The 21,541-nt window shown below is 43.5% G+C and overlaps 1 protein-coding gene across 2 annotated transcripts in view; it reads right to left on the bottom strand.

Moving 5' to 3' along the window:
* Positions 1 to 20,263, bottom strand: part of mylk4a (myosin light chain kinase family, member 4a) — a 39,046-nt gene extending 18,783 nt beyond the window's left edge. Inside the window, exons 1-2 of one of the 2 annotated variants that reach the window (XM_063219547.1) lie at positions 19,874 to 20,263; positions 14,345 to 14,564 (exon numbers count right to left, since the gene is read on the bottom strand). In XM_063219547.1, coding sequence (XP_063075617.1) covers positions 14,345 to 14,564; positions 19,874 to 19,920 — 267 coding nt within the window. In that variant the 5' untranslated portion in view covers positions 19,921 to 20,263. Of the gene's footprint in view, positions 1 to 9,884; positions 10,201 to 14,344; positions 14,565 to 19,873 lie in introns of those variants that run through there. The other variant, XM_063219548.1, reaches the window with a different exon arrangement.
* Positions 20,264 to 21,541: the final 1,278 nt, after the last annotated feature.

Genomic DNA, 21,541 nt, shown 5'->3' with positions numbered 1-21,541 from the left:
TAACTAATTACATTTACTCAATTATTTTACTTGAGTAGCTTTTATGAGTACTTTGTACTTTTTAAGTAGTTTTTAAGATTAATACTTTTACTTGTACTTGAGTACATTTTGACCCAAGTACTTTACTCAATTACACTGGAACCTGGCCTGAGTACTGAGTAAAAAAATAGACAAAATGCCATACAAAATAATGCCACAATCTGCCGGAAATGAAAGATTATGCAGGATGGCACACAGCATTTCCACTATTGTACTATCTTGGATCAATGCATTGGATGATGGCTGGTGCCAAGCGAGAGATAGAGGTCATGGAGGACGATATTCAAGAAAAAGAAACATTAAATTATCGAGAGGAGAGGTCATTAAAAGTAACTAAGTACTTTTACTCAAATTACATTTTTAAAGATGGCCTCTCAACGTCATTTAATTAATATTGCCGTGTTCCCCATTGTTATTGAATGTGTTACGCGTTGGTCCTGTTTTAAAAAACGTTCTTGTTGCTTTGTTTCAAGACGTTTTTGCAAGCTGGCAAGGTGGCTTGTGGAGAAACGAGAGAGTGTTCCGTGTTTCTCGTGGAAATGCGTCTCTGATTGGCTCACTCCTCCTGCTCTCGAAGAAACGCGTCTCTGATTGGCTCAATCCTCCAGTTCTTGGAGAGAATGTAATGGGAAACAGAGTCGCCACTTCCCCGGGTGGTACTGCACTATAGGGGCGCCAGCGGAGGCGTGCAGGCTCCATTCAGGGCTGTGCTCTTTCGACAGCGACCCCTAGGCTTGCTGCAGGCACGGAGCAACCAGAGTGAGCTGGCTTTATGTATGAGGCTTTGTGCTGTGTGTGTACCTGAGAGTAGCAACCAGCTGATAGCTAAGCTAAGCTATGTTTCGGGCCACCAGACGTTGCTTGTTTTGAAAACAAGCAGAAAAAAATTACTCTACATGTTTTTAGATAAATGGGTCGATATAAACCTTTGTGGGCAACGCCTTCTTTCGACGTGACGAAACACAGAAAGGCTTTCGTGATTCGCTCGTTTCTCTGCATTATTTATGTAAATTGGGAAACACCGGGAAACACAGCCAGGAGAGTTGACGCACCGCTATGAGAGCCTTGCAAATGAGTTTAACTTGGAGTGACCGTCCGATCTTCGAAAGGAGTGAGTAAAACTGAGTTTTATCGGAAGTTGGCCTTTAAGTAAAGTACTTTTTATTTTTACTTCAGTAGATTTTTAGATAGGTACTTTTACTTTTACTTGAGTAGGATTTAGGCAAAGTAAAGATACTTGTACTTGAGTACAATTTTTCTGTACTCTTTCCACCTCTGGTAATGTGGTGTTGTAAGTTGTGAGTATCGTAAATTTAATAGCAGAATACATGAAGCCCAGAACTACGCCACATCTCATCAGGATTCAGATCAGTCTTTTTTGGTAGATGTTGGACCAGATGACAGCAACAGCTTCCCTCTATGCGTGATGGGGCCATTAATTACATGAAGTTGTCATTACAGAGGCATAATTTAGCACCGGTGCCATCATATCACCTGCACCAACCAATATTGACAGCAGCAATCCACCCCTTGACCCTACAACAACAAATTCCCCCAGCCATCACCCACCCCACCCCCCCACACACACACACACACACACACACACACACACACACACCGTCCCAGTAGCCTAAAGGGAACAGGCTGTCCTCAGGTGCTCTGGCGTGGTGTGCCCAGGCGTTCTGTTCCCCCTATTTCTAGTGCCAATATGGACGCCAGCTCATGCCACTCTGCTGAGACAGGAGGGGCATGGCAGAGTCAGGGAAATGGTTGTGGGTGAGTGAAGGGTGGGTGGTGTGAGTGTGAAGTGTGTGGCCAAGTGTGGGCTGTGGCCAAGAAACAAGACACAGCGCCCCCGTGCCTGGCTGCTCCCCCTAGCTTGCTCCTCTAGCACCCTCTTGCTCACACGCACCAGTACTGCTACTATGGCGCAAGTAGAGAGCTAGTAGGTACACACAAACACACAGACACATGCACACACACGCATGTAAAGATGCACACGCACGTGGGCGCTGTGGCGCAGCGCGCTAAGCCCCCCACATTTGGGCTTGGATGCCCACGGGGACCCCGGTTCGAGTCCGGCTGGGGTCATTTCCCAATCCTCCCCCGTGTCTCTGTCCGACTTGCTTTCTGTCTCTATCTCACACTGTCCTGACAAATAAAGGCATAAAAGCCCCTATAAAAACATTTTTTAAAAAGATGCACATGCACACACACACACACATACACACACAAGCTACATATATCCATGAATAAAGAAGAGGGATTTTATTTACTGCCTAATTTGCAAAGTTTCAATATTTGTGTTTATGTGGCAGCTGGCAGCTTATACAACAACAAAAAATATTTCAAATAGGATACATCTGAAATCCTTTTTTTTTTACATTTCCTTATTCAGGTGCCCAAAACCCTGCAAATTCAGTGACTGCAAATTCACATTAAGATGCTTCTATCTGGCCATATTCCTTTACCAAGACTAACCACTGGGGGGCACTGTGTCTCCACAGAAGAATAGACTGACATTACAATGCATGCTGACAGTGGCATGAGAATAACACAGTAAGTGGATCTGCTCAGTAACATCCATTCATCACATTTCAGAAATGTGCATATGATCAAAATACTGTAGGATATCGGTTGGGGTCATGTATTACACCGCAAGGTTATTTCTTAGGTGAGAAACATTTAAATGTTTTTTTTTACAGATTTTTTTCTGATTATGAATACATTTGTTTTAAACAATCTGACATGCCTACTTCTGTTATACTAATAATACTAATTGGTAGTCTGTCAATGTAATCTATATCTATTCATTCACATAGTTGTTTGTGTGTTTACTTACTTCTACATTTGCTCGGCTTCTTTCTTACGTATAACTTATCATCATAAATATCCAGTATCCGGTGGTATGGGTATGGGACTGGGTATACACATACATACATATGACGCTGTCAGACTCAGAGCAGCAGATAAGATGTCTCATGTTCCATAGGGAAAGCTTAGTCACAGACTGTATATATTAATAGTGTGAGACAGGCCGATACCGTGCGTGCTATGGCCAGCAGAGAGGGTGAGAGATACCCATGCTGTCTGTCAGACATTTTTGGTGAGTTACGACACCTCATCAACCAACTGCAATCAGGAACTTTAGACCTGCCTGCATTTTTTTCCTGCATAATTGAGTAACAAGATGATAGTTTGCAGTGCAATATGAATCAGCTTGTAGTATTTACGACCAACATCCTGAATACATAAAGGGAAGATAAGGAAACAAATGTCCATCTGGTTTTCATGTACCGTAGGATCCTGACATGCCATGAGGAACTCATAAGCCTCCTCTAGAGGGCCGTTGAAGACTGATCGTCAGATTACAGTCAGAGGAGGGCAGAGGTACTAAAAGCAACCCTTAACCAGCACTCTCAACATAAGCAAATAGAGGAAAACTAATTCAACTAATGCAGAAACCAATGAGACAATGAAGACTGCACTGTCTTACTGTAAAACAACAATTACTTGCAAAAGGCATTATATATTTTGCCTATTCACTTATCATCTGAGCAAACCATTGCACTGCTATTTCATAATAACTCTCTTTTCTAGCCTATTCCAGTCATTCATTTATAAAAACTCATCAGAAGCTTTTCATAGTTTAGAAAGGGCTCATGTAATGCAAGGTGTTAGAACGCCTTAATTCAGAGTAATGTCTTCCTGAGAAAGAGAAATAAAATATTACCATTTGTGCCTTGCAGCAACACAATGCAAATGGCATTCATCTGTCATTCACTTGATATGGTATCATTGGTTCCTTCTGTCTGTGTTGCTTATGTAATGATGAACTCAAAAACCTTTTGATCTTGCAATAAACCCCCAAACACCAGACAAGGGGAAAAAAGGGCCTTTGAAGGTGTCAAAATTGTCTCCTCTTTCTTCCCAATCCCACTGCATGGCATAAATATAACCTCTATGCACAGAATCACCTCCATACCCACCACAACCCCACGACTACCCGAGTCTTCCACAGCCTGTTCTCAGCGATCCCTGACAGTCAGGAGGATGCGTGCCAAAACAACAAGGCCCGCACAGGGCCATTGTGCGACGTGATTGATGCCTCAGCAAAGGCATTACACAACCATTCAAATCTCCACGGGCCCTTGTGATTGCCACCCCGCAGAGGAAAAGAGTGAGGATTGTGGATTTATTTATAGGGGGAACACTCCATCATCGCTACAGACATAATGATGTATGCATTGCATTGAGAACGACAGCAGCAGCAGCAGCAGCAGCAGCCATGGATGACTTGGGAACGAACCCACACAAAACACAAACTCCGTGCGGCCCACACAGTAACTCTCTCCTGCCCAGAAACAAGAGTGGAGTTACGCAACTCACAGCAACTGATCCTAGAATGCTCGGGGAACGCCGCGCGAAGGGCTCAGGGAAATCCAGGGGAATATCAATAAGCCTGGGCTACCGTCTACAGAATGTCACAGAGTATTATACTCTGTCAGAGGGCCTCTCTGTGACAATTAAAATAGGACTCAGAAATACTGCTGTCATCCCATGAGGCACAATTAATGACAATACCCATGAATGCCTCTGTAAGTGTGAATATATACAATATACCTACTGTATATATACATAGGCCTATGTGTATATATATAAATGTAGATAGATAGATAGATAGATAGATAGATAGATAGATAGATAGATAGATAGATAGATAGATAGATAGATAGATAGATAGATAGATAGATAGATAGATAGATAGATAGATAGATAGATAGATGGATAGATAGATCGATAGATCGATAGATAGATAGACAGATAGATGTATACACCTGCTTCATATATCTACATAGGCTATCTAAATATAAACTCATGAAGGTTCTACTATGGACGACCGTGTGCGCCCAATTAGTTGGTATCCATATTGGGGATGCGGGTATTGTCATGTGGGAGTTTTTAAAATGATTACGTGATTATCAAAGGTGTATAGTTACTGTACCAGCCAAAGGCTGTGCTTGCCGCTTAATTCAATTATGTTTGACATTCATCTCTTGGACCAAATGTCCCGATAGATAAGCCGAGGGCTTATCTCTGGTGAGACGACGGGGTTGTGACTGTTAAAGACGCAAGGAGCCCCTCGCAAACAGGGATATGCTTTATGGGGGCGTCCAAGAACAAAAACGGCTGGCTCACCACGGTCACCCCAAACAATGCAATGAAGATATGCAAGATATGAAGACAGATAGAGTTAGCCATGCAGAATATACATGGATTCTTTTTTGTTTATAAACACAGTGTTGTGAGGAGGGGCAAGACATTGGCAGCCAACCACGTGAGCTAATTTTTTGACCGACAGCGGTTTCCAACAATCAGAGGTTGAGGTGTGCACAGCCAGGGTCACGCAGCCAGGGGAAAACAAAAAATTAGAACCCATCAATACAGTCAAAAGTCTTACACTGCCCTCAGTACAAACATACACATACTATGCACACAAACCATAGTGCCCAGTAAACATAGCGATGATGGCTGTATGCATGTACAGTATGTGATGGCTGTATGTGAGGAAAGCATGTATGCAAAGGCTGACTGACACCAAAGTGACAGTCATAAAAGGCTTATGATGGACAGGCCCATTAATGCTTTGTAATACACTACACTGTAAATACACTCTTTTATAGGTCCTGCATTGAGTCGGTTTTATCTTTTTATATATGCTGTTGGTTTAATAATCTCAATGTGAAAGCGAAAAACACCCTTGCCAAAATCGTGAAGGTCAGTGGCAAAATTATAGGTGCCCAGAAAAGCAGCCTCACTGACAGTGACCTGTATAAAAAAAGCCACTTTGAGGAAGGCTGAGTTCATTTTATCTGTTACTGCCCACCCCCTCCACTCTGAATTTCAGCTACTCCCATCTGGCTCACGCTTTAGGTTCCCATCAGTCAAGACAAACAGATTTAGGTTTTCATTTGTCCCTAGTGCCATCTCCCTTTTAAATTCACATCCCCCTGATTGATTTCTTGACCTGATCCCTGGCGTTGTTTATGGTATTTTATTGTATGATGATGTTCTTATTTTATTTATTCATGATGTGTTTTTATCTTTTTTATAACCATATTTATGGTAATTTTAACCTTTTATTGACCACTGCACTTTATGTCTGTCCTGTGGTATATGTTGTCGCTGTCTATAATATAGATACATATTATGTGCTTATGACTTGCTGAGCACACCTAATCGCCCCTTCTGGGGACAATAAAGTTGAAAAGTTGAAAGTTGAAGTGGAAGTTGAAAACCGTGGTGTGGTGCAATGCAGGTGAATAAAGCAGTACTTGAAGAGGTGATGTCTACTTTGGCAATGGACAAGGTTGATGATTAAAAAAAATGTCCATCCATATAAACACTAGCAGAGACAAAATAGGTCTCCCCAAAGAGATTAGGATCAACCCGGTCTTGCACTTTTGTGCTCCTAAGGTGTTAAGATGTCTGATGTGTGATATGTGATAGCGGTGTGGAGACACGGGGGTACTGCCTCTCAACAGACTCCCCTCATCCCTTGGGGACAGTTTGAGCTGCTCTCGGGTTTAGATGCAACCAGAGCGTACATCAGAGCATTGCCCACATGAATACACTGCCTAACTGCGAATACAACTGTAGTACCCAATGCACTCACACACGTAACAGCTGCATTTGCACATAATAAATTGTCTACTTTTAGATTTTTTTTGTGTTACTTGTCTTCCTTGTGGTCACCCGTCACATATCTTCCATGTGCCTTGTTTGGGAATCAGAAATAATATGCCAAACATACGTATGTATGTAACGAATGACTATGTACGTATGTACAGTATGTTGTGAATATGTAGACCATGACGGATCTAAACGGTTGTCGCTATCTCAACTCAAGTCAACTCAAATACATTACAATAGTAGTAGTACTGTAGTATGCAAAAGTGCATGGGTATAGGCCTGCGTCTTGTCTAGAGACTCTCTCTCTGCTTCATTCTAGTATGTTCATGCCATGGCCCACCTCACGTGTTCCACTCAGACACAGCAGCCAGGCAATCTCATTCTGACCTTCCTACCAAACATTTGCCATTGAAACAATGGGGGGAAGGGGTGAAAAAAGACACGCAGGGCTTCCACAAGTGTCCCTGTCCAGACTAAACATAGAGAGATAATAATACAAGCAGCCCCTTCAAAAACAAACCGTGTGGCATAAACAGACACAGACACAGACAGGCATTATGCAATCACAAGGAGGGGACTTTTCAGATCTACATTTAAAATAAAAAATAAAAAAACCCTGACGCTTGCTATAAATTTTGCCTTGTTTAATGAATAGCCCTTGAGAGCTCTGAGAATCGCGCTTGTCAGTGTGTTGTAAAAGTATAAAGCTGCGTGATGTGGCATGTGAAGTGTAGACAGCCGCTCATCTACCTGAGTGACATTAACTACCCAGCAGAGCACTGTGCACTGAGCTGGATGGACAGGAGAGGGAGAATTGAATTGAAGGGAGCTGAGGTATACTCTAGGCCTACTACTGTAGTGTCTCTACTGTTTGAATTTGTGGCAGAAGGGGAAATGTCATTTATGCAAATGTGATTAGATATACATGTCATTTCTAATGTTTCAGAAAAGTCAAGCTTAACATGTATCCCATGTAGTATAACCGATTTGGATTTGTTTCAGTGTTGGAAAAAAGAGCTAATCAGAAATTTGGCTGCTCAGGTTTCCGTTAGATATCACTACTGTGTTTGAATATACTGAATCCAGATGTTTTCTTAAATTGATTCTTTTAATCCCTTAGGGTCTCTAAATCAAAGGTAGACAGAGCCCATATGCATTAACTTAATTGAATATTTATTTTAAAATGGTTTTCAAAGTGCTGTGTTTTGTGGATTTCACTGAATATATGTGAAATTCACTGGATGCATGTATAGTTGAAATAAAAAAGGGGTAATACTTTATTTTAGCAGGGCTTTAATTACTGTGTACTTACTCATTAGGTATGGAATATCTGCAGTACATGTTGTTACAGTACACTGTACTCACAATGTGTTTTTTATGTGTATTTACATACTGTACCAAGGGTGGCTTGGGCCTCAGTTCAGCCCTTTGCCTTCCTGGAAGAAGTCATCACTTTGGGAAAATATTATAAAACCACTTCATGGTACATTATGGCCATTACTGTCATTATGATATGTATATCCATGAAATATACTACAATACTTACATGTTATTACACCAGTTATTCTACTGTACCTTGATACACAAATTAAAGCCCCGTTAAAATAAAGTACCCACATAACAACTCTATGGATAGCTATGCATGGCTGTTCATGATTGTAACAATGAATGCGAGAGATACGCTACTGGTGAAGACGGATGGAAACACTTACTCTAATATGGTTCTTGTAGCTGTGAAATGAGGGTTGCATTCGAGTTGTTTTGATTTGATTTAAGAAACAATCATTACAAAAAACTTTCAACACCGTAAGGCAGCGTTTCCCAACCTATTTTGTCTTGCGTACCCCCTGAGCAATTTTGTCACATGAGAGTACCCCTCTCAATCATGTTCTATATCTGTTCCTGTATCCCAATGTGACTACACTCCATATATTTATTATTACATTTTTCCAAGTACCCCCTGAGGTGTGCTCGCGTACCCCTAGTGGTACACCTACCCCTGGTTGGGAAACACTGCCGTAAGGGTCCGCACCTTCTCTGCGCACAAGAGTGTGTTAACTAACTTGGCACATTGCTTCTGAGTCACACACAATATTGAATGTGCTCTGCACTTGGAAGCCGTGTGCCATCGATGTCGCGCTGCATGGGTGCACATGATGAAGGAGAGTATTCCCGAGCAATCCTGGCACTCCATAAAATATCGAGTGTCATCTGACAGTGTATGACTGGTCCCAAAGGAGCCGCCGTCCAATCAAAACACTCCAACCATGCGGCGTGTGTCTCTGTCAAGCAGAGCATTGGCCCTACAGTGGTCGCCCGCTCCAGCAAGCCACACGCGACTCAAATTATTTCCATTATCCCCACAGACGCCCTGTACGAAGGGAACACGTCAATGTGCTCATCAATACACACAGGTGTACGCCAGTGCAAACGGCCACCGCCAGAATGCAAGAGTGGAAGCACGTGAACCTTCCCAAACCTCATGTGAAGGACTGTAAAAGAAGGACGGAGGTAGTGAAGCATAGGTGTGGTTTTTGGGAGAGCAAAATAGAGCTGTTGAAGCATCCTGCAGTCACATTTAGCTTTGAGCCGCAGGGTCTCGTTTCCAGCACCCCTGATGATCTTGGAGTGTTGACAGTCCTACTCGCCTCAATCGGTAGGACCACAGCAAAGAGACCCTGTGTGCTGTTAAATCACATCTCTATGCAATAACATGCGGTATACACCTGACAATCATTGACTCCATTAGTCAACTAGAGCATTATTGTTTATTTTAAAGTACAACGGTATCCAATTCATTATTTCATAGTCATTGCAGGCTGTCATCACACGTAAGTCAAACAATGGAGCACTGGGTGGGTTGGATTTGCACAGCACTTGATGTATAAATAATGAGGCATTTGAGGACACATCTGTTGATGATATTACCTTTGTACACACAAACAAAAAACAGCCACTGAGTACAGTGTCTGCCAGTGTGTGTCATATGATCTCAAGCAATGCATACAAGTTCATAGTAATACAATCACTGTGCCACTCGCATCAAACATTTCATTGACCATTACACTCAATCTAACGGCATTTAACATCCCAAAAAAATCCCTTGTGATCGTTGTGCAGACACCTGTGCAACCTGTGCCCGGAGTGCCTACCTTCGCATCAGCGGATGAGGAGCCTCTGCCTTTCCTCCGGTACAAGAGTAAATCCCACAGCCTGTGCCACAGAAAAGAGGCCACCAGGCACACGCTGCTGACAATCCAAATGTCCCTGCCCTTGAAGAAGCTCTCCATGGCGGCAGCTTTCACTGTCCCTTTCCCTCGTCCTGCCCTAACTTCCAGAGTTTGGTCTCTGCTGCACCGTAGTATCCCTGAGAGACTCTGCTGTGCTGTGCAGGGGGCTGGCTGGCATTAGCATAGGTCAGCCGAAAGAGAGAGAGGGAACATGGAAGTGTCGGCGAGTAAGGGTGGGTGTACGAGTGTGCATGCGTGTGTGCATGCGTGTGTGTGTGTTTGTGTGTGTGTGTGTGTGTGTGTGTGTGTGTGTGTGTGTGTGTGTGTGTGTGTGTGTGTGCACACGCACTGGCCAAACACAGGCGCTTGGCGTTATCCACTCATGCCCTCCCCACCCCATCCGCCCCCCTCTCACTCTGAGCGCCATTAGTGCAGAGGGCCAGAAGGACGCGGGGCACTTGTCCTCGTGACAGAGTGACAGGTGCTAAAGGAGGGGTGATGAAAAAACACACGACACGTCCTATCACTGGCTGGCTGACTGGCTGGCTGGTTGGCTGAGTTCATTAGCCTGTCCGCTCCTGGACAACCAGTGCAGTCGTTTTTTTATTTCAGATAAGGGTCCAGGGTCGAGAGCATCTACTACAGTACAATAACGTTTAACCTTTTCCTCAGAATCATAAAGACCCCACCGATTTGGCTGCTGTAATTGGTACTGTTATGATTGGTACTGTAGTCTAAGCTTCTGTGGTGTAATCACCAAATAATGCAATATGAATTGGCAGATGATGCTGGCATTTTCATAGCTACAGAAACAAGGCAATAGAAAGCTAAGAATTTGAGTGAAAAAATAATATGCTTACATTTCTGGAACAATAAACCTCCGTTTCATCATATTGCCAAACATCTTCAGCGAATTCATATTTTATTCGCGTTTGCTTTGTTGGGAGGGAAAGATATCTTCTACAACCACAGTGAAGATGTTTTAAGTTTCATACTGGTGTTTTGCCTTTTGCAGCATACTGTTTCAAGATGCGTGCTTGTCTACTGATGGGGTGTCTTAACAGCCAAATGATCGTTTAGCGCCTGAAGTATGCTGTCAGCAGAGATGGACACTTCACTAATGCTCTCTCTGGTTTTGAATTACCCATTAGTCAACACACAGATTTCCTGTACAACTAACGCCCCTGTCTGTTCTAGAGGCAAGAACCACACTTCTGATCTGGGGCAGCTGTGGTGTTATGGACTGTAGATCAAAGGGTTGCAGGTTCGAATCCCGCCCTTGCCTCTCCCTACACCTCCATTCGTGGCTGAAGTGCCCTTGAGCAAGGCACCTAACCGCACATTGCTCCAGGGACTGTTATCCAATACCCTGTAATATCTGTAAGTCGCTTTGGATAAAAAGAGTCAGTAAGTGTAATGCAATGTAAGTGTAATGTAATGTGTAACAAAGAAGGGTCTCCAAAGACTAAACCAGACAAAGATCAGAAAATATCGGATTAATATAAATATTTAGCAGAAATCAACTGGAGAAAGTCAAAGTGCTCAAGACTCTGAGTAGAACATTTTGAAGGTGCTGCTCATAGTCTCAACAGAAAGGAGGGAATGCAAGGGCCTCTTCATATTTCCGAAAAATGTATTTTAAAAAAAAACTTTCCTTTAACATGGCTATTTTAAGTTAAAAACAGACAGGGCTGGTCATTGCCTACAGTATGCTGCCTCTATTTTTACCGCTGTAAACACATTCCATTAATTGAATATTTGAAGGGTAACAAATTGACTTGTCAACAGCAAGCATGTTATGAGGTGGTAGTCAAACAAACTCTCTCTCACATTGGCATGCCACCACTACAAGGGTAACCTACTCTAACAACCAGTCTCTGGCTTGTCCTGCGCATAGGTTGAATTAATAGCTACTCTTATCTGTCTGGCAAGTTGACAAACAAAGTCACATCTGACTTTGCTCTGATGATACCTTGACATGATACCACACAGTCTAGCTGGTAACAAATGGATTGCGCATAGCTATCCAAAGAGTTGCACTGGTGATATGCAACTCTGAAAGTACAGTGGGACGAATCTATATGGTAAAATAAAAAGGTCATAGAATCCATTACGAATAAATTTCACCAATTATGACCTTGCATTAATTAACTAAATTTCAAAGAATGTCAGACTTTTTGACAGACTGATTGTGATTGATTGTAATTGAGGTCCTCAATTTGGTGACAGAGCCTTCCGTGTTGCCACCCTTACCCTTTGGAACAGTAGGCTACCTCTCCATATCCGCCAAGCCCCGGGGCCATCTCAATGCCAAGTGTTATAGCCTTGCTAGGTCGTGAAACGCCTGGTGATTGGATACTCCTTGGAGTTCATCAAATCCAATCACTGGGTGTTTCACGTCCTAGCAAGGCTAGAACACTGGGCATTGAGAAGGAGCCGCAGGCTACGATCAAAAAGCATCTGAAATCACATTTATTTTAGCCAAAGTTGTCAGTGGCTCTAGTCACATGTCTATGAGACCAGTTAATACCCTCACCCTCCTTGACTTGTAAATGTCCTGTGGGGAATCACTGTACTCTGTAGTCTGTTCAGTCTGTGAGTGACCCATGGTTGGGTGCACAAGTGTGGCTGACTACTGTTGCATGTGGTTGAAGAGCCTCCCCTTGTGGTCCCTTCTGTGTAACGCCTGCTCTCTTTTTTCCCCCACAGGGGGGCATAGGACCACAACTTTTCAAAGAGGCAAGAGAAGTGCAGCCTCTCATTTTAAATGCTGTAGCAGGTGTATGTCACAATCTCAGTAGATACCGGGGATGGACTGGCCATCTGGCATAGGGGGCATTTCCTGGTGGGCCCCATACACTCGTGGGCCCCTCTTTTCAGAAATGTAAGAAAAAATAAAAACATAAAGAATAAAATAAAATGATTATGTGGGGCCCCTTTCAGCCAAAAGTACCCGGGCCCTATGTCTCCCCCAGTCCAGTGCTGGTAGATACTGTATGTTCCATTGAAGTGAAATTGACTTGGGTTTTTTGTCTTATTTTGACTTACTTTGGTTTGTAACATTACTGTGCATGCTCAGTATGAAACACATTAATCTTTTTGCCTTTTTACAACTTTTGTCAGGTGAAAAACTGCCTCATATTTAACAGGCTTTGTGTGTCCCAATCTTAAGTAATGGTTTTTGCATGTTTTTTCACATTTGGAGAACCATTTGTAGAAGTTTCCCACTTCTTATCTCAAACTCTGTTACGTTTCTCATGGGGGCATGAGGCACAGCTTTAGATTACCAGGGGTGAGTTTCTCAAAAGAGAAGTTGTTAGCCTGTTAGCAACTTCGGTAGTTGCCAATGGGAAAATGCATTGAAAACAGCAAAGTAGCTAATGTAGTAAGCAACTTTGGTTTTGAGAAATTCACCCCATGGTATGCGTATAGTAAAAATGTAGTCATGGGTAAGCGGTGGGCTAACATGGGTAAGCATTTGGGGCGTCAGACTTGGGGCCAACAGGTTTCCAGTTCAACTCTCGACCCGCCAGGTTCGTGGGGGGAGTAATCAATCAGTGCTCTCCCTGAGCATGGTACCAGCCAGCCGCACGACTCCCTTGGGGCACCATTGGGGGCTGCCCCCTTGCACGGGTGGGGGCATGAATGCAATTTTGTTGTGTGCAGTGTGCCTTCACTGCCTTGTGTGCTGTGGAGTGCTGTGTCACAATGACAATGGGAGTTAGAGCCAAAAACGGTTCAATAGGCTACTGATACTAATTCATGAACTATTTCGTTTTCAAGGCCAATAAATGGTATACGTAGTGTTATATATTGGGAAATATTGGGGTAGGAACTTATGTTATATTGGGGTTGCCCCACCGGGGCTAGTTAGTGTGGGACGTCCCAGTTTGTCCTGTGGTTTTGCCGGGCTATCTTTTCTTCACTAAAAGAATGACCAAACAAGTGACATGTCTCCGTCTGGATTGATTGGATGTACACTACACACTCGCTTACTACACTGGCGACGAGGATGGGTTAGTACTTGACCAATTTTTTGCCTCTGCAGCCTTCATCAATTGTGATGGTGTGGCTGTGATACATTATGTGTTCTGTCTTCCCACTTGATATGATGGTATGACAGTGTAGCCCGGACCGGGCTAGGGCTGGGCTGCCTAGAGAGCCATATAGCAGCAGAGGGCGCCCCAAGACCAACCCAGGACCACCCTCACCACAGCAGACCAAACTAGTCAGCCAGGCTTTGAAAAAGAAACTGTTCATATTGTGCAACATGTCCAGGACATTGTGTCCAAATCTTAGCAAACATTCTGAATAATACCAGGAAAACCAATAACTGTGCAGTGCTGTTTGGCCTTAGTCAATGTGTTGTCTTTGGGGCCTACCTCAAAGCTTCCTTCAAGCTCAATGTGCTTCAGCTCCCAGAAGCAGCGCATGGTCTCAACCCTCTCCAGGTAGTGGAAGAAGGCCAGTTTGCCCGAATTGCACGAGTCAGTCAGCAGCCTGGCCACCTTTAATGGGGGTGACATTCCCCCTGGGCTCCTGCTCTTCCTCACCGGGGTCACTCGGATGCCTTGTGGCCCATGATGAGCCTGCTTGTCTGACCTAAAAACAACAAGAGGAATATGTCAAGAAGTTTCTAAAAATGTACTTTAATCTAATTAATAATCTAATGGTCATGGCCATGGAGAAAGAAAACAAAAAAGCACAGATGTCGTGAATTGAGAGTATTTACTAAAATGTAACACATTTGCTTTTATGATTTGACAGCTGCTGTTGCTTAAATGCACGTGCAAGCTCTGAGATCAATGCTAAAATGCAAGTTCAAAGACGAACAGAAAACAAGAAATATAGCTGCAGAGCCGAGGCAGGACTGGTAGGCACTGCTGAATATGTAATGATGGTTCCGTGTAGGCCTATGAAAAGTAAATTGATAAAAAAATACAAATAAAAAAAACAGACAGCTACAGCCTACATCCAAAACCAAAACGTGTTCTAATTAAACAGCTGTTACTGGTAGGCTACTAGTTGTTGGGAGTTAATAGGCTACACATTGATAGGATTTTTGTAATTCTTGTCCGACATAGTGTTTTACCAGTGTTGTTCCCCGAAATGCCGTTAAATTGCCAAGATGACAGCCTGAACTTGGAGTGAGGCTAGGTTTACGCGTAAACCTATAGAACACTAACGCGAAATCCAGACATTAATGGAATCCTTAAACCTCAACGCCTCTTCTTTACGGCGGTATGGATGTTGTCGTTTCATGCTTGGGATTACAAGGCACAGAATATTTCTGCTTCACGTCGCGTGAGCCCACGCGCCTGCAGGCAAAAGGTCACTTTATGCGTCAAAGGTCACTTTACCACTCATTTTACAAATTAACGCCAAAAGACCATTGTCTTTTAACTTCTTTAGGGGTAGGTTGGCTGTCCGTCTGTACTTCTACGCGCAAAAATGCCCTTCTACTACGTAGGCCTATATATGCAACCGTATCTCGTGCCATTCGTGAATCCTTACGAAAAAAAAACACATTTCCCTTATCCTACAGCTAGAACTACAAGTATTTGGCACAAGAGATGTATTGGACTGATCTGTTGTTGTTTGTTGTTGCTGTTTGTTTGTTGGGTCTGTTTTGCTGTGCTTTTCATGTAAGAGGAATACTGCAGGCTATTTTTAATTTGCACAATGTGTCTGGTAGGGATTATATTTCGAAGTGATGAATATGCAGAAGGTGCAGACATGGCCAGTTCTGCCATGTAGGCTATTCGCTTTTCTTTATGATAAGGGTGAACATCTGTTGTGGCAAGTATGCATCATGGACGTGTGCTATTTGATTACAGCCGGCTCAGCTAACCATATGTGTTTTTTTCCATGTGGGTTTGTTTAAATTAACCCCAGCTCACAGCTGCACTTAACTTGACTCCCCTGTACTCTTCGGAGAGGTGGGAAGGCCTTGGCATGCCATGAGCATCTAAGCATGCTTTCTGAAACACTACCAGGATGTGTTGACAGTTCATGGGCATGTCCTCCAGATCTGTTAGTTGGCCTGGTATGTGTATCTCACCCAGAAAACAAATTGGCATCACAAAGCAATGGTTGTTTCATTCCACTTGTGCTTCTCTTGACACGTGCACGTGCGTTTTGGAGGAAATATCCTTGACACCCGACCTCGCCCTGATCGACCTATATCTGTGTCTTGCCAGGACATGCCATTTTGAAGCCTCGTTAATTTAAAAAGATATCGTGCTACAAATTCTGATCCATATATTATTGTCTGTGCTATGAGTGATTGGTTCCCTGTGTGGAAAGGGTATGTCAAGACATAGAAGGGCTGTCTTGATTTATCAAATTTTGGTCTTTCTTTCTTTCTTTCTTTCTTTCTTTCTTTCTTTCTTTCTTTCTTTTCTCACTTTGAGGAGAAGCATCACAATGTGATCACAAAGCCTATGTGATTAGGATTTTTGCAGACACAGGGATCTGTAGAATGGGACAGGTCAGGTCAGACCATTAATTTTGAATTACTTCGTAATTTACAAATGGTCTGATACGCTTCTCTGGGGAGGGTCTAGTCGTCCTCCAGGCGGCCGACCAATAAACAAACGCACCGTGGGCGCTCATTTCAAACCAGAGCTGAGCTCACTCCTCCCACCCAAGTGCTCCAGTGCATCGAGGATCCAGACCAAAAATGAATTAGAAAGTAATTTATGTGGTCTGGTAAAACCAGGCAAGGGAAAATCCTTACTCCTTGCCATTATGCATCTTTTCATGCATAACAACAAAGTAATAAACTAATATATTTGCAGTTTTGCAGCAAAAGATGTCTATAGTCATTGAAAATGACTGGCACGACATGTTCTTGTATGAAAAGTATACAAGAAAAAAAAAGAAGAAAAGTGATTAAAGAATTTTATGGTGGTGGTAGATATGACAAAGACTGGAGGAGGAAACCATCGCACACCAGAGGTTTCGAGGTGCAGGTAGCGGGTACTAGTTCACTTCAGAGGGGAAGATTCACACCCTTGTCCATAATGCTGCATTTTATTTACACAAACAACGTTTCGGCCATTGTGGCCTTTCTCAAGTTTTTACGAGAAAGGCCAACTTGAGAAAGGCCACACTGACCGAAACGTTTGTGTAAATAAAATTCAGCATGATGGACAAGAGTGTGCGGTATCCTCCACTCTGAAGATATGACAAAGATAACATTTGTGAATGGGCACCATACATTCTGGAAACCAACTACAAAAACTACCCTAAATACCTTTAACTCCCATTCTGTGCTAAATGTTACATCTGTAAACCTCATCTTTCCTGCTTCAACAATCTATGCTGTTATCCATAGATTTCTCTGTCTCTGTCTCTGTCTCTGTCTCTCTCTCTCTCTCTCTCTCTCTCTCTCTCTCTCTCTCTCTCTCTCTCTCTCTCTCTCTCTCTCTCTCTCTCTCTCTCTCGTCTCACGTGGCTGCTTTTATGCGTGTGTGGAGCTAAAATGTATTTATGGGAGATATATGGGGACATGCTCCAGTATACTGGCACCTCACATGTGAGCGCTGCCCCTCGTGCAAGATGGCAGTTGGAAGCCTGTCTGCAGCACCTGGCATTTTGCATCTTAGTTTTATGTCCCTCTGGGCACATCTGTTTTTGCTGACTAATGTATTTCTCCATCCCTTACAGGCCGCTGTGGCTCAGGTTATCGTCACCTTTGATTGTGAAGACCAATGGGGTACCACAGAAACTGTTACCCTTGCTGTGCACCCATGGCAGAGGTGAAAGGTCACCAGAAAGTCCCTAAATGGATGGGCTCTTCAGCTAAAGAAGATGGCCGTGTTCATTGATGACATTTAGGATTTAAAATCAGGTATGTGAATGTACAGTAACTCATCTTTTTTTTTAAATACCATTTTGGGGTTTGTCAACTTCATTTAGACAGGACAGTGCAGAATGGGACAGGAAAAGATTGGGAGAGAGATGGGGGAGGACCGGGAAATGACCCGGGTCAGGAATCGAACAACAGTCCAGTGCCCGGCCGACCAAACCACCGCCCAGTCATCATTTTGCTTCCACTGCAGTCAGCACTTAGTTGGTCACAAGGCTTTTGGTGGAGCAAAACATTGCCAGTTTATGTTACGAAACGGAGAGATAGAAGTTTTTCATGTCATGATGAAAACATAAACAACTTCGCAAACAGCTGCTGTATTGCAGATTAGCACTTCCTGTGAAATTCTACAACTCTGCACCAGGGAGGTGACCAGGTGTTAGTAACTTAAATAGTAGTGCTGTTAATTTGCTATCAGTGTTTATGATACCCAACTACGGTACATGGCATTTACTGCTAGATACCCAACTGCTGTTAGATATTCAACTACAGTGCGTGGCATTTACATGACTGGTCTGTCAGTTTTTGTTTTGTTTTTTTTAATCTATGAGCTTTTTAAATTTCACGGATGTTGTTTTGGTATGAGTGAAGCATACTAAAGGGTTAATTTCAAACACACAGACAACAAAAAACAAGTCTGTACAAGACTTAAAAATAAGTACAGTAGCATACAGTGTCCATTGGCAGTCACTGAAGTGCTCCCTGCCTAATGCCACAGCCTTTTTATTCCAAGCATGCAACACTATAACCCAGCAGGAGGCTTTATTTAGTGCTTGCCACTGGCAGGTCAGATGGATTGACTCCCTAGGGATCCCTCAGTGGACATGCAAGGCACTCAGACCTGCCTTGCAAGTTCCAGGTTAAAGCTATTGTCAAACGCTGCCCTAGTGTAGTATACAATGCCTGGTCTACAGTGTGCGCTATATGGGGTTCATTCTTCTTGCTGTAAATATCCTGCTCCAAGTTTAGCCTTTTTTTTTTGGGGGTGGGGGGGGGTTCTTAGAAGCTGGTTTATTTTGTGAGAGAATGACAGGGGGGCATTGCGGTGGATGGTTTAAGGAGATTTGGGTAATGGGGAATCTCCACAGGGTTCTAACACACCTGGTCTAATCCAGGATGTGTGGTATAAAAGATGATCTGTTGGCTATAAATAAAACAGCCATCCCAGATCCCAGAGTAGTAAAGTTACATGGCCTAGCTGTAAAGTAGGGCTTTGTAAGCGAAACTTACTTCAGAGGCAATTACTCCATAATATATCAGATCATAGTGGCCGGTTGAGCTTTGCACAAGGAGTGAAAATGAATAGCGCACAGCACTTCCATCCTGCACCTGGATTGGTGCCAGTTTGCCACAGCTGATGCTACTCTGCACTGAGTTTGACTTAGTATATACGGTACGGTACAGTGTAGAGGTGTCTTCAATGCAGTGTACAGTAATGTTGTGCTGTGTAGCATTGTGATGTTTAAGCGAAGACGTTGTAGTGGGAAGATTGTTAGAACTAAGAAAATCTTTGGTTTAAGTATGGTACTGCCTCATAGAAGGTTTCATATGGATATTGCACCTAGGTATTGAGTACAGCAGCAGCAGCAGCATAGTCAAGGTGATAGCAATGCAACTTTGGCCTAACACATACATTGGTTTAGCACTGCACAAGTTCAATACGACATGCATACACATTGACAGCACACCTCACATGAAACCACAGACCACCTCATCCGTTGATATTCACACCATCTGAGCTATGCCCTAAGTGTGGAAACCCTTTCATTCATTTATGAGTATAATTGTGGACATGTCTTTTTAACACTCACAACAATCGAAACAGATGTGGGAGAGGGCAATGTGCAAAGTCAAATATGTTCATCATAACACAGAGAAGAAGCAAAGAAAGCAATCAAAAAGAAACAATCAATCTCTCTTCACTGCACTCTGTACTCCTTAATTTCCATCAGTGTCAACTCTATTACTCCAACACATGAACCCTGACCTCTCCTCATCTCCACAGCTTGTGTTTGCCCTGTGAGGACGGCACACTTACCCCTGACACTTTGCCACCTTGATGGTTTTCTTCTCTTTTCCTCCCATTGTTTGCTTCCGGTCTCTTGTGTTTTACACTTCCTGTGTCTAATGGGCACTGCTCTGCTCTCCCCTCCGATCAGTCCAACTTCTTCCCTCACGTGAGGCAATCACGATCAATGGGACCTCTAAAGCGGTGTCTCCTTTTATCGTTTGTGTACAGTGTCCGTCTCTGCTGTTACTGTGTGTTGCCGTGCGTGGAACGCCTATCCGTGACCGTGATGAGCGTGATCCTGTGGTGAGGAGTTGATGCTGCGGTGGGGATAGGAGTCCGGCAAATCTGTCAGCTGCGAAGGATGATGAAGGCTCAGTCCCAAGTGTGTCCCAAGTCAGTGGTGTATGTATGTGTGCATGCCCCCTTCACGCTGGGAATGCACCCTTGTTATGGTGTTGCGCGTGGAATTCTAGCCAGGCCACATGGCCTGGGGGACGGGGCTCCCCGAGCCCTGATTGGTCAAGGAGACTCCTGTCACTCCCCCTCATTGCATATTCAAGTAGGCCATTAGTGAGCCGCCGCATATGATTGGCTGTGTCAACTGACAGTTGTCATAACCCCCTGTCTCTGGCGTCCCCACACATAGGCCATGCCCAAGGGAGGTTTGGGAAGGGTGTAACTGAGAAAGCCATGCAGCGCTGGCAGGAGATGAATCCAGCTCTTGGGGAGTCTTTCACATGCATGGCAGCCACTCCTAGTAAACACTGGTCATTGGAGCTGGTTGGGGGGATTTTAGACGTAAAGGCCTGCCTGATCTCTATTCAGCATGTCAAACTGGCAATCAATGAAGGGCCTATCTAGGGCTCTTCTTCATCCATGTGCTCAGCTCCGTGCTGTCCCAATTTAACTTTGAATTTCTTTTCTACTTGATTACATTCTACGTTACAAATGCACAAATGTACAAATGCATGCGCTCACTTCTTTTGTGGGACTGACTTATTTGGAAATTGTCACTTTCAAAACGTTGCCTTTTGTGTGCCATTGACTTGATGGGCAACCCCGTCACGCGAGCTTGACAAATGAATGCTGTGTTGAGGAGGGGGGAGTGGGGTACACGGTGACCCTTTCTCCTTTGTTGCCCCGGACGGCTGACAGCTCACAGCAGTCAAGCAGCAGGTGATGCTTTATTTCCATCATCAGTCTGCATCGCAAAAGTATTGTGGCCCACTTGCGCACTGTTTGTACAGTTAAGCTCAAACCTGTTGCCAGTACACATTGTGTTTCGATGGCCACAAAAATGGATACCCCCTGTGTTATGAGCTTAATCATTTGTGTCGTTAGTCAGTGACCAGCACGTGTGTCACCATGATGAAGAATTGTACAGCACTAGGTGGATGTCGTAAATGTCTTTATAATGGGGCAAGGGGATAGAAAAATGATAATATAAGAGTTTAAAAAGGATGTAACACATTGAATGACTTACATAGCAATCCAATGTAGCAAATGGAAAGGATCATTTCTCATGCGTTTTTTTCACAATATCATCTGACATTTCAAACTATCAATTTGAACTACCTTTCATGTATGTGGGCTGTCTGAGAGTTCAGACCTCCATTAAGGCTATACATGAGTTCCAAAATTTCTTTATAACCTGACTGCGCGAAACTAGCTGCGCACAACTCAACCTCTGATTGT

The sequence above is a fragment of the Engraulis encrasicolus genome, chromosome 16 (assembly GCF_034702125.1).
Source record: "Engraulis encrasicolus isolate BLACKSEA-1 chromosome 16, IST_EnEncr_1.0, whole genome shotgun sequence".
Lineage (NCBI taxonomy): Eukaryota > Metazoa > Chordata > Actinopteri > Clupeiformes > Engraulidae > Engraulis > Engraulis encrasicolus.
The sequence above is the reverse complement of the archived record's forward strand: the minus strand, read 5'-3'. Positions and strand labels throughout refer to the sequence as shown.